At 46.3% G+C, this 12,943-nt stretch overlaps 1 protein-coding gene across 1 annotated transcript in view; it reads left to right on the plus strand.

The window, feature by feature from the left end:
- Positions 1-3,662: 3,662 nt before the first annotated feature.
- LOC145360898 (adhesion G protein-coupled receptor E3-like) overlaps positions 3,663-12,943 on the plus strand; it is a 71,894-nt gene continuing 62,613 nt past the window's right edge. Inside the window, exons 1-2 of the mRNA XM_080216401.1 lie at positions 3,663-3,785; positions 4,598-4,666. Of these exons, the coding sequence (XP_080072527.1) occupies positions 4,636-4,666 (31 nt within the window). The 5' untranslated portion in view covers positions 3,663-3,785; positions 4,598-4,635. The remainder of the gene's footprint in view (positions 3,786-4,597; positions 4,667-12,943) is intronic.

A 12,943-nucleotide genomic window follows, 5' to 3' on the forward strand; every position in this document is an offset into this window, starting at 1 on the left:
GGAGGGGGGAGGTGCAGAAAAAGGATCCATGTGCACAGACACAGGCCCCTAGTCAGTGAAGTATTTGGTGATCAGGGCCTCCCTAGCCGTCCTCGAGTGCCTCATTCTTGCTGCCAGCCCTCCAGAGCCTGGGTGGTGTTGTTTGGCGTTGTCCTCCTCCTCCTCCTCCCCCTCCTCCTGCTGGGTGGCCTCTTCCCCAGTGACGCCCAGCTGGTTGGTCTCCACGTGCTCCTCCTCCTCCAAAAGGTCACCTGTCTGCTGTGCCAGGTTGTATAGGGCACAGCACACTGCCACAATGTGGGAAGGTATCAGGGGAGCTGTATTGTAGAGCAGTCCAGCCATCTGGATTGCATTTCTAGGAGTCCTATGTACCTCTCCACTATCGTGCAAGTGGCTACATGGGTCTCATTATACCAGGTCACTGCTTCAGTCACAGGCCTCTGCACAGGCGTCATCAGCCATCCCAAACCCGAGTCACCCACGAGCCACCCCTGCAACCTGGGGTCCTCCTCAAAGGCCTCCAGTATGTCTGAGCTCCTCAGAATGAAACTATTATGCACGCTGTGGGTGTCTCACGCAGACCTGCATGTCCATCTTGTGGTCACAAACCAGTTGAACATTTAGGGAGTGGAACCCTTTTCTATTGACGAATCTTTGTGGATTCTATAGGAGGGCCTTGAGGGTGACATGGGTGCAGCGGATGGCCCTCTATACATTAGGTATCCCCGCAATGGCCATTAATCCTGCAGCCCAAACTTCCTGATGGGCCTGGTGCAGGTTAAATTTGATATACTGCCCAGCCTGGGCATGCAGGGGATCCGTGACCACATTGATGTCGATGGCACACGGTCTCCGACATCTGTTCAAACGACACTCGTGTGTGGAACTGCCGGGGTCTCTGCTCCCTCCTTCTCCTGTGCCTCCCTCTGGGCGAATGGTGGCCACATCCTGCCTCTGGTGGCTGTCTGTCTCTCTGCTCCTACAAGTGGTAAGGCCTGGGCCTCCTGTGCTCGCAATTCTTCCTTCTGCTCCTCCTCTTCAGCTCCAGAAGCAACCAAAAGAACAACAAGATTGATTTGTTTTATCACAAAAGCTATCTCATCACTCTGAAGGGTTAGGTGTGGAGGGGGCGTTGGAGAAGAGAAAAACACTTATAGAGATTAAGGAACCCTGCTTGCCCCTAGCCCAGACACACACACTGCCTACACTGCCCATTTTCCCCATGCACATGCCCCCCTCAACAACACAGCTCCCCATTCCCCACCACATGCCTCCCAGCAACACAGCTCCCATTCCCCACCACATGCCGCTCCCGGCCACACAGCTCCCCATTCCCCACCACGTGCTTCCCACAATCACAGCTCCTTGAAAAGTTGAGAGGCTGCAGCAATGCAATGTGCAAGGGCTCTGTGCACACCCTTCAGCTGGAAGAGTGCTGAGTGCACTAGGACTCAGCAGCATCCACAAGACCCGAGGTCAGTGCTGAGACATGGGTCTGTGCTACGATCAGACATCGGACACCCTGCTGAGCAATAGCACCCCCCACCCCCTCACACACTCGCAGAGTCCCCCTGACCCAAAAATCAAAATGACCACCATGAAACGACTCCCTGTGAGCAGCACGGAGCTGTCCAATGGAAAGCGCTTCCTCCTCAATAACCCTCACTGATCAGACTTTGATCGAGCATGTCTGTTCCAGGCCGATTCTGGATTGGGTGAACGTGGTGGGAAAAGGGGGTGTGCCGGTAAAGTGAGGCGTGCAGTTCGGTAAGTGTATTGAAATCAATGCAAATATATTTAAGTGGACATGGCGCCTGTTTTGGTCGCGGTCCCAATCATAGCCATTTTCAGGCCTTGAGTAAGGGGGAATCGGCTCAGTGGCAGGCACAGATCACGCTACTCACCTCATGCCAACTTTACCAAGTTTTCACACTCAAAATTAGGTGCAATGCAATGAAAAGCTCGCCCCCCCCACTGAGTGTTAGATCAGTCATGATCTTTTTATTTGTTTACTTATTTATTAATTTGTGTCACAAGTAAGCTTACATGAACAGTGCAATGAAGTTACTGTGAAAATCTCCTGGTCGTCACATTCTGGAACATGTTTGGGTAACTGAGGGAGAGTTCAGCACAGCCAATGCATCCTAACCAGCATGTCTTTCGGATTGTGGGAGGAAACAGGAGCATCCGGAGGAAACACGCAGACACAGGGAGAACGTGCAGACTCCACATAGACAGTGACCAAAGCCAGGTATCGAACCCAGATCCTTGGTGCTGTGAGGACGCAATGCTAACCACTGTGCCACCCTCGTGGCCAAATGTAAACCTTGTCAGCAATTTCACATCACAGGAAAGAAAAAGGCAAAAATGATTCGTGAAAAAAAACTTCTAAGATCATTGAATTCCAAAAGTGTAAGAGGAGGCTATTCGGCCCATCAAGTCTGCATTAAATCTTACATCCTATCCCTGGAACCCTAGCTCCTGTAACCACATATATTTTATTCCGTTGATCCTCTTAACCTATGTATATCTTTGGGCACTAAGCGGCTATTTAGCCTGGCCAATCCACCTAACCTGAACATCTTTGGATTGTGGGAGGAAACTGGAGCACCTAGAGGAAACCCATGCAGACACGGGGCGAACATGTAGACTCCACGCAGACAGTGATCTGGAGCCGGGAATTGAACCCTGGTCCCTGGCGCTGTGAGGCAGCAATAATTGCCATGCTAAATTGTGTCCAAAGATATGCAGGTTAGGTGGATTAGCTATGCAGAATTGTCCCTTACTGTCCAAAAATGTGCAGGATTAGCCATGCTAAATTGCCCCTTAGTGCCCAAAGATGTGCAGGTTAGGTGGATTGGCCATGGTAAGTTTCATAGAATTATAGAAACCCTACAGTACAGAAAGAGGCCATTTGGCCCATCGAGTCTGTACTGACCACAATCCCACCCTTGCCCTACCCCTTTATCCTACATATTTTACCCACTCATCCCTCTAACCTACACATCTCAGGACACTAAGGGGCAATTTTAGCATGACCAGTCAACCTAACCCGCACATCTTTGGACTGTGGGAGGAAACTGGAGCACCCGGAGGAAACCCACGCAGGAGAATGTGCAAACTCCACACAGGCAGTGACCCAACCCAGGAATTGAACCCAGGACCTTGAAGCTGTGAAGCAGTAGTGCTAACCACTGTGCTATCGTGCCACCCACAAGTTTCCCTTTCATGTCCCAGGATGTGTGGATTAGGGGAATTAGTGGGGTAAGTATGTTGGGTTATTGGGATATGGCCTGGGTAAGGTGCCCTGTTGAAGTCTGCCGGTGCAGACTCAATGGGCCGAATGTCCTCCTTCTGCAAGGGGTTGTAGTCTGTGGATCTGCACAAGCACACTCAGAATGGAGTATCACTGAATAAAATGTTGACTAGAAAGTTAGAACTAAATATATCACAGTTGCTTTCATTATATGAACTCTGCATAATATTTGTCCACAGTTAAACTCTGTTTAATTTGAACAAGAAAGCATTGACATCATTCTTTCCACAACCATAAATAGACTTGCATCATCGTTCACTTCTCGTTTCCTTATCTGAGTTCTACTCTGGTCACATCACGAATATGATTAATGTATCTGTTGGATTGATGCCCTTCATTGCACACTCAGTACAAATGCATGAGTAGAATTAGCAGGGATCTTTCACATTTCCTCCCACCAAGTTGCGGCAAGAAGGAATCTCTTCTCAGAAGACATTGGGACTCAGCAGCCCAGTTTATTCGCAAAACTGTAAGTCATTGCTGGTACTTGATTTTTCTCCAACCCCGACCCCTCCCCACCACCCCTAACACATAAAAATTGTGCTGATTATGGAGTGGCGCCCATTTAATTGTTAGCCCTGTAGTTTGAGGAGGGCTACCCTTTGCAGGTTAGCTGGGCTCCTGCTTACATGACGAGATGCCAAACTTCCACTCGTAGAACGAAGAGGCTTGTGCTGCCAGGGACGAGGTGAAAATGACAAACGAGGAATGTTTCTCTTTGCATATTTGATTCTTCATGCAACTTTTAAAGAAACAAAGTCCTTGCATTTTATACAGCATCTGTTACAGTCTCAGGATGTCGCAAAGGATTTTACAGCCAGCTAATTACTTTTTGTGGTATTGCTGTGCTGTGGGAAACACAGCAGCCAATCTAACGCAGATTATTTGGCCATTATCACGTTTCTGTTTGCTGAAACATGTTTTTGGGCAAAGAACAATGTGATAGTGGCCAAATAATCTGCGTTAGGCAATGGTTAAGGAGCAAATTGACCAGGATACCAATGAGAATCCCTCTGTCCTCTTTGAAATATTGCCCTGGCATCTTTCACATCTGCTTGAGAGAGTAGATAGGACCTCCAGAGGCACTGCCTATTGACTGTTCCTGAGGCCTAACTTCGAGAGTGTGCTCAGGTCTCTGGAGTGGAGCTGAAATGCACAATCCAGGAGAGCCAGCCCACTGAGCCATGGGCTAAGTTGAAGTGCTAATCAGCTCATGCCATCAATTCATCTTAACATTGCAGAGACGAGTGTAATCATAATTCTCTTCTCAAATGTGCACAGGTTCCCGGGCTTGCTTCTATCTAAAGCACACCAGAAAGATGAAGGCTAGGCATTGTTTGGTGTTTCATGGTGAGTTTGGTATGATTACCTATGTATGTACAAGTTTATGCATAATATAATGAATGTTCATTTTTACAACTGTTTTAATACATTTACCTGTGTAAGAAGTTAAGAGTCATTAACCTCGTCCTTTTAGTGTTGTAGCCTTTCTTGAATTGGAATTTGAATTGTAATCCCTGCTCATGTAACTGTTTCTCTTTATTCATTTCTGGTATGCAGGGTCAATATTTACATTTCGATATTTATTGCCCATCCCTAGCTGTCTGTAATTGGGAAGGTGAGATCCCTTCTTAAAACATTGCAGTCAATCTGCCATAGGCACACCCACGGTGTTGCCAGAAGGGAGTTTCTGAGTTTTGACCCAATGTCAGGGGAAGGAACGGAGATATATTTCCAAGTCAGGATGGTGTGTAGCTTTTATTTTTAATTCATTTGTGGGACATAGGCATCGCTGGCTGGCCAGCATTTATTGCCCATCCCTAGTTGCCCGAGGGCTGTTGAGAGTCAACCACATTGCTCTAGAGTTACATGGATGCCAGACCGGGTAAGGACGACAGATTCCCTTCCCTAAAGGTGCATTACTGAACCAGATGGGTTTTTACAAGAATCAATGTTTGTTTCATGGTCACCAATAGACTTTCTTAAAATTCAGGTTTGCTGTTTATTAAATTCAAATTTCACCATCTGCCATGGTCTTGGAAGATTACATTGGGTCACTGTCCAGTGACTATATCACTACGCCGTTACCTCCCCATGCTAAAATGGGAAATGGATGGGAAGTTTAAGTTTATTTATTAGTGTCACAAGTAGGCTTACATTAACGCTGCAATGAAGTTACTGTGAAAATCCCCTAGTCGCCACACTCCGCAGTGTTCACTGAGAGAGAATTTAGCATGGCCAATGCACCTAACCAGCGCGTCTTTCAGACTGTGGGAGGAAACCACGCAGACACGGGGAGAATGTGCAGACTCCACACAGACAGTGGGCCAAGGTCGGAATTGAACCTCTGTCCCTGGTGCTGTGAAGCAGCAGGGCTAACCGCTGGGGTGGGTTTGGTTGTGTCCTCACATTGGCGGTGATGGAATCGATGGAGGATGATCCAGTGATTACGAGGCTGCTTGGGACGGAGAATGAGGATAAAGGGAGCCTTTGTTCTGGAAAAACATGGAAGGGATGAGGGCAGGAAATGGAACAAACAGGCTCGAGGTGATGGTGGTGCAAAAGAATCCTCAGTATCGAGGCGCTGATGTTGAACACACATGAAGGAGACCAGGGAAAATGGGAGAATGGAGTTCTTACAGGAAGGGGGGAGTGTGAGGAAGTGTGATCGAAGTAGCTGTGAGAATCAGTAGCCTGTTGACAAATATTTGTTGACAGCCTAAACCCAGTAATGGAGGAGAAGAAGTCAAAGGAGGGCAGGGGAGAGTCAGAGGTGGGACACACAGTGGCAGATTAACCATTAGGCTGAGTAGGGTTAAGCCTAGGGGCCCAAAAGGGAGGGGGCCCGAGAGCAAAAAAAATTGGTTTAACGCTTTTAAGGGTGAATACATTTTCGTAACTATACCCCGTGGGTGAATTAATATAACAAATACCTATAAATAGAGGAGCTTCATCCCCAGACTATTTGTACTACATGCAAATAAATACAAAATAAACGCAACAAAACGTTTATTGTCATGCTAATAACATGTATACATACTGATTTTGATGCATATTTAGTTACATATAGTACTTTTTTCAACATTCACCCTTACGTAGTATTAGTCCCACACCACAGCACGATGATTGTCACCACTGCCTCCAGTGCTATCAATGTATCAACAAATTCACCATCATCATCTGGCAATTCACCAATATCAACATCAAAATCAGATGAGAAACTTAGTCATCTGGCACTCATGCACATTGAATTAGAATGCTTCGATCTGTTGATTTAGAACATAGAACATAGAACAGGCCCTTCGGCCCTTGATGTTGTGCCGAGCTATGTCCAAACCCAAGATCAAGCTATTCCACTCCCTATCATTCTGGTGTGGTCCATGTGCCTGTCCAATAACCGCTTGAAAGTTCCTAAAGTGTCTGACCCACTATCACAGCAGGCAGTCCATTCCACACCCCAACCACTCTCTGAGTAAAGGACCTATCTCAGACATCCCTCCTATGTCTCCCACCATGAATCTTATAGTTATGCCCCTAGTATCAGCTACATTCACCCGAGGAAATAGTCTCTGAACATCCACTCTATCTATTCCCCTCATCTCTTATAAACCTCTATTAAGTTGCCTCTCATCCTCCTCCGCTCTAAAGAGAAAAACTCCAGCTCCCTCAACCTTTCCACATAAGACCTACCCTCCAAACCAGGCAGCATCCTGGTAAATCTCCTCTGCACTCTCTCCAAAGCTTCCACACCCTTCTTATAGTGAGGTGACCAGAACAGCACACGATATTCCAAATGTGGCCTCACCAAAGTCCGGTATAGTTGCAGCATAACTCCACGGCTCTTAAACACAAACCCCCTGTTAATAAACACTAACACACTATAAGCCTTCTTTACGGCTCTATCCACTTGAGTGGCAACCTTCAGAGATCTGTGGATATGAACCCCAATTTACATGCTGTTAACGACGCTTTTTTAAACCAAAAAACACGGCAGCTTTTTAAAGTACAAATGTAAAAAAAATGAATAAAAAGGTTGAAATTAATTCATATAACTTTATATTATACATACAGTACATTATACATAGTACAACGATATAAGTTATCTAACGTCACTTAACATCACTTTATTCTTTTCAACAAAGAGTCGGGCAGGGCGCAAGGTCAGGGGGCCTCACTAAAGCTCAACCTAGGGGTCTGGGTGATCATTAATCCGCCACTGGGGCCATACAAAAGGAGGGAAGGGGTGAAATTTGATGACATTTGAGACAAGAGCAGGAATCATCACCAATAGAATCATCTGTCCACTGGAATTGGTGACGGAGGGTACGTTAATAGGCTTGGAAAAAAGCATGTTTTATATGGCCTCTAAAAAGCAGGTGTAGCTCGGACACGTACAGGTTCCTTTTGTAATGCTTTTTATTTAGAGGAAGTGAGTGGCATCAAAGGAGAAATTGCTCAATATGCGAACGTGTTCCCCGAAGTGCAAGCAAGCATGTGACCCTGAGCTCCTGTCACCAGCTCTGTCCCACTCCCAGTTTGAGTTTCAGAAAAGAGATGTTTTGGGGTCTGTACAGGGCGTTGATGAGGCCACATCCGGAACACTACGTGCAATTTTGGTGTGTCCCTGCTATAGAGGGAGTACAGCCAAACGTGTACCAGGCTGATAGCTGGGATGGCAGGTCTGTCAAATAAGGAGAGTCTAAACTGGTTAGGATTATATTCATTGGAGCTTGGAAGAGTGAGAGGGGATCTCACAGAAACTTATAAAATTCTAACAGGGTTAGACAGGGTAGATTCAGAAAGAATGTTCCCGATGGTTGGGGAGCCCAGAACTAGGGGTCATATTTTGAGGATGAGGGGGGCCCTTTGGGGATCTTCCTGTTATCATTGGGTAGACCCTACTCCCAAGATCATACTCCATCTTTAACCTTCAACCTGTGGTCAAATAAGACCACCCCCAAGAGTCACCCGGACAGGTCCCGCAGATACCCCAGACTTACTTGGATTCTCCCTATTCCTTGCACCATTAGCCCTTTTGTCATTTGATTTCCCCTGCCTTACACCCTATCATACACGTGTGCATTCCATCCTTCCCCCCTTTCCTTGCCCCTTCTTCCCATTCTGATGGAAGGTTGTCCACCTGAAACACAGGGCTGGATTTGACAGTTCCCCACTGGCATGAAGCTCCTCCCCTTTGAGAATTGCCTGCAGTCCCTGAGGTGGCCACCACTCCAACCTGGCACTGCTGAGATTACAGAGCGCCTGGCCAATCAGATTGGCTGGCTGCTCTGAGTGGAAATCCCATCCTCAACCTATTAACTCTGCTTCCAGCATAAAATGGCTGCTGGGCAGCTGGCTTTTATTGGTAGGCGTACCTTTTATTCATGTGGTGAATTAGAAATGCTCAATTCCCTTCCCGCTTTCTTCTGTCTCCACAGCTAGTAATTCCCGGAACAGTTTGCTAGTCTGTCACCAGAGACTTTTGGCTTGAGGGAGTGCCACTCCACATCAAGCATGGCCAGGAGTCTCTCCTGCTCTTACTGACAGCCATTGGCATGTTTGGAAGGATTTTCAGGTTGGGATGGCACAGTGGTTAGCACTGCTGCCTCACAGCTCCAGGGACCGGGGTTCACTTGTGGCCATGAGTGACTCTGTGTGGAGTCTCCGTGGGTTTCTACCAGATGCTCCAGTTTCCTCCCACAGCCTAAAGATATGCAGTTTGGGTGGATTGGCCATGCTAAATTGCCCCTTAGTGTCAGGGGGACTAGCTGAGGTAAATGCATGTGGTTATGGGGATAGGGCCTGGGTGGAATTATGGTCAGTGCAGACTCGATGGGCTGAATGGCCTCCTTCTACACTGTAGGGATTCTATGATTCTACGGTGCAGGAGGAGTATAAAGGTGATTGAAAGATTACCGCATCATGAATTTCTGAAGAGATTATCACCTAGATCCTTACATATATTGAATATCAAGCTTTCACATTTGATATTTGCTTTTCACAGTGGATTTAGGGTCCCTTCACCTTCAAACAGCACTGCAGACCTAGATTATCCAGTCAATATGTCAGTGCTGGCTCTGGGAACTTGCTGTGCACATATTGTCTCCCTCATTGCCTATGGTAAAACAGTGACAACTTCAAAAGTACTTTACTGGTTGCAAAGCTCTTTTAGGTGGCCTGTGATCATGAAAGGCGCTAAGGGGAGGTGATGGTGTAGCGAGCGGTATTATCACTAGAATATTAGTCCAGAAACTACTCAGCTGATGTTCTTGGGACCCGGGTTCGTATCCTGCCATAGCAGATGGTGAAATTTGAATTCAATAAAAAATAGCTGGTATTAAGAATCTACTGATGACCTTGAAACCATTGTTGGAAAAACCCGTCTGGTTCACTAATTTCCTTAAGGGAAGGAAATTTGTCATCCTTACCCAGTCTGGCCTACATGTGACCTCGAACTTCGGAAATGTGGCCTTCCAAAGGCAACTAGGGATTTTCAACAAACACTGTCCAGCCAGCAATGCCCATAACTCAAGAATGATTAAAAAAATGTAAATGCAAGTACTTCCTTTTTTTTCTCCTCACTGTACACCTTTCAATTGAGATGCTAACTGTACAATGCCCCCTGACAACCTTGGCAAAGCTATAGCCAGAATGGGACCGTTCGGCCCATCGTGTCTGTGCCAGCTAAAATAGCAAAAATAGAAATTGTTGCTTATTTTAATGCCGCTTTCCAGCACCTGGTCCATTTGGGCATTACTTGGGCAATACTTTTGGGCATTGAGTGCAAGAGTTGGGAAATCATGTTGCAGCTATATAAAACCTTGGTTGGGCCGCATTTGGAGTATTGCGTGCAGTTCTGGTCACCGCACTACCAGAAGAACGTGGAAGTTTTGGAGAGAGAGTGCAAAGAAGGTTCACCAGGATGTTGCCTGGTCTTGCGGGTGTTGGCTACGAGGAGAGGTTGAATAAACTAGGATTGTTTTCACTGGAAAGATGGATCTGAGGGGAGACTTGATAGAGGTCTACAAAATTACGAGAGGTGTATGCAGTATGGATAATCAGAGGCTTTTTTCCCCAGGGTGGAAGTGTCCATTACAAGGGGCCACAGGCTCAAAGTGAGAGAGTGTAAATTTAAAGGAGATGTGCGGGGGAAGTTTTTCACGCAGGGAGTGGTGGTGCCTGGAACACGCTGCCAGAGGAGATGCTGGAAGCAGGCACATTAGCAACACTTAATAGGCATCCAGATGAATAGGGAGGGAATGAAGGGATATGGACCACATAAGGGCAGAAGGTTTTTTTTAATTTAGTTAGGGCATCATGATCGGCAGGGTCTTGGAGGGCTGTAGGGTCTGTCCCTGTTCTGTACTTCTTTTTATTCTTTGTAGCCTCACAGGTTTCAGATAAAGGTCCAGATACCTGTTCAATGAGTTGAGCATTTCAGCCTCCATCACCAATTTAGGCAGTGAATTCCAGATACCCACTACCCTCTGGATGAAAATATTTTTCCTCATGTCCCCTCTAATCCTTCTACCAATCACCTTAAATCTATGCCCCCTGTAATTGACCCCTCAGCTAGGGGTTTTATCTGTCTGCCCTGTCTAGCCCCCCCATTAGGTCTTTTCCCTTAGCTGCCTCTGTTCTCAGAGAAACAACCCCAGCCTATCCAATCTCTCCTCATTGCAGAAATTTTCAAGCCCTGGCAGCATCCTTGTCAACCTCCTCTACATTGGTGGAATAACAAGTGACTGCACGTTCGCAATGGAGAAATGCAGATGTTTAGAGGACTTCCTTGATTGTGATTTTCCTTTACAATACTCAGAGGTGTGAAGATGACTGGGATCACTGTAGTAAAATGAATGATCTCAGCCACATAAGGTGTACCTTACGTGATACGGGGGGGTCACAGCGGCATAGTGGTTAGCACTGCTACCTTACAGCGCCAGGGACCTGGGTTCATTTCTGGCCTCAAGTCACTATCTGTGCGGAGTCTGCACATTCTCCCCATGTCTGTGTGGGTTTCCTGTGGGTGCTCCAGTTTCCCCTCACACTCCAAAGATGTGCAGGTTAGGTTGATTGGCCGTGCTAAATTCATCCTAGTGTCGGAGGATTTGCGGGCTTACGGGAATATGGCCTGGGTAGTTGATACAGACTCAATGGGCTGAATGGCCTCTTTCTGCACTGTAGGGATTCTATGATTCTTAACAATAAGTGGATGCGTTGGAGTACTATCTGATGGTATGTCCTTTAGTAAGTTTCGGAGTGGGGGCCCACACTATTGGAAGTGGTAAAGCCACCAACACATTGATAATTTGTGAATATCATTCCATTTCATAAAATCATACAGTGCACAAGGAGGCCATTCACCCCATTGTGCTGATGCTGGCCCTTTGAAAGAGCTCTTCAGTTAATCTCACAGGAATTTTGTCCATTACCTTGCAAAATTTTCATCTTTAGATTTATAATCAATCCTCTTTTGAAAGTTAATTTGGAATCTGCTTCCACCATTCTTTCAGGCAACACATTCCAGATTGTGACAACATGTTGAGTAAAAAGAAACTGTTGATTTTGGTTCTTCTGCCAATCACCTTAAATCTGTGACCTCTGACCCTCCTACCACTGGAAGCAATATTTTCCTTATTTGCTGTACCGAAACCCCTCAAAATGCTTCAAACACCTATTCAATCTCCTTTTACCCTCTTCTTCTCCAAGGAGGTCAATCTCAACTTCACAAGTCTCTGTATTATTCGCTGTATGATATAAGCAAAGTAAAAAGTCTGACAACACCAGGTTTTAGTCCAACCGATTTATTTGATAGTAAACGCACAAGCTTTCGAGGTTTCCCTCTTCGTCAGGTGAATGGAGAGTTCTGGCCTCGGACAGAGCATATAAAGCACAGACATTTTAGAGATTACTGATTAGAATGCAAATCTTTACACCCTACCTGCTGTTCAAGTCCTAAAGTGGCTGACAATGTGTGAGGAAGGAGCACTGATCACAGGTTAAAGAGATGTGTATTGTCTCCAGACAGCACAGTGAGTGAGGTTTTGCAAACCCAGGCAAGTCACGGGGGTTACAGATAGTGTGACATTCCAGATTGTGACAACATGTTGAGTAAAAAGAAATGTCACACTATCTGTAACCCCCGTGACTTGCCTGGGTTTGCAAAACCTCACTCACTGTGCTGTCTGGAGACAATACACATCTCTTTAACCTGTGATCAGTGCTCCTTCCTCACACATTGTCAGCCACTTTAGGACTTGAACAGCAGGTAGGGTGTAAAGATTTGCATTCTAATCAGTAATCTCTAAACTGTCTGTGCGTTATATGCTCTGTCCGAGGCCAGAACTCTCCATTCACCTGACGAAGAGGGAAACCTTGAAAGCTTGTGCGTTTGCTATCAAATAAATCGGTTGGACTAAAACCTGGCGTTGTCAGACTTTTCACTGTGTTTACCCCAGTCCAATGCTGGCACATCCACATCATGATATGAGCAGGTCAGAGGCTGGGAATCCTGCATGAAGTCACCTCCTGATTCCCCAAAAACTGTGCACCATCTACAAAGCACAAGTCAGGAGTGTGAAGGAATACGCTCCACTTGCCTGGAGGGTGAAGCTCCAACTACACTCA

Source organism: Carcharhinus amblyrhynchos, chromosome 33 (assembly GCF_965287045.1).
Source record: "Carcharhinus amblyrhynchos chromosome 33, sCarAmb.v2.hapA, whole genome shotgun sequence".
Taxonomy (NCBI): domain Eukaryota; kingdom Metazoa; phylum Chordata; class Chondrichthyes; order Carcharhiniformes; family Carcharhinidae; genus Carcharhinus; species Carcharhinus amblyrhynchos.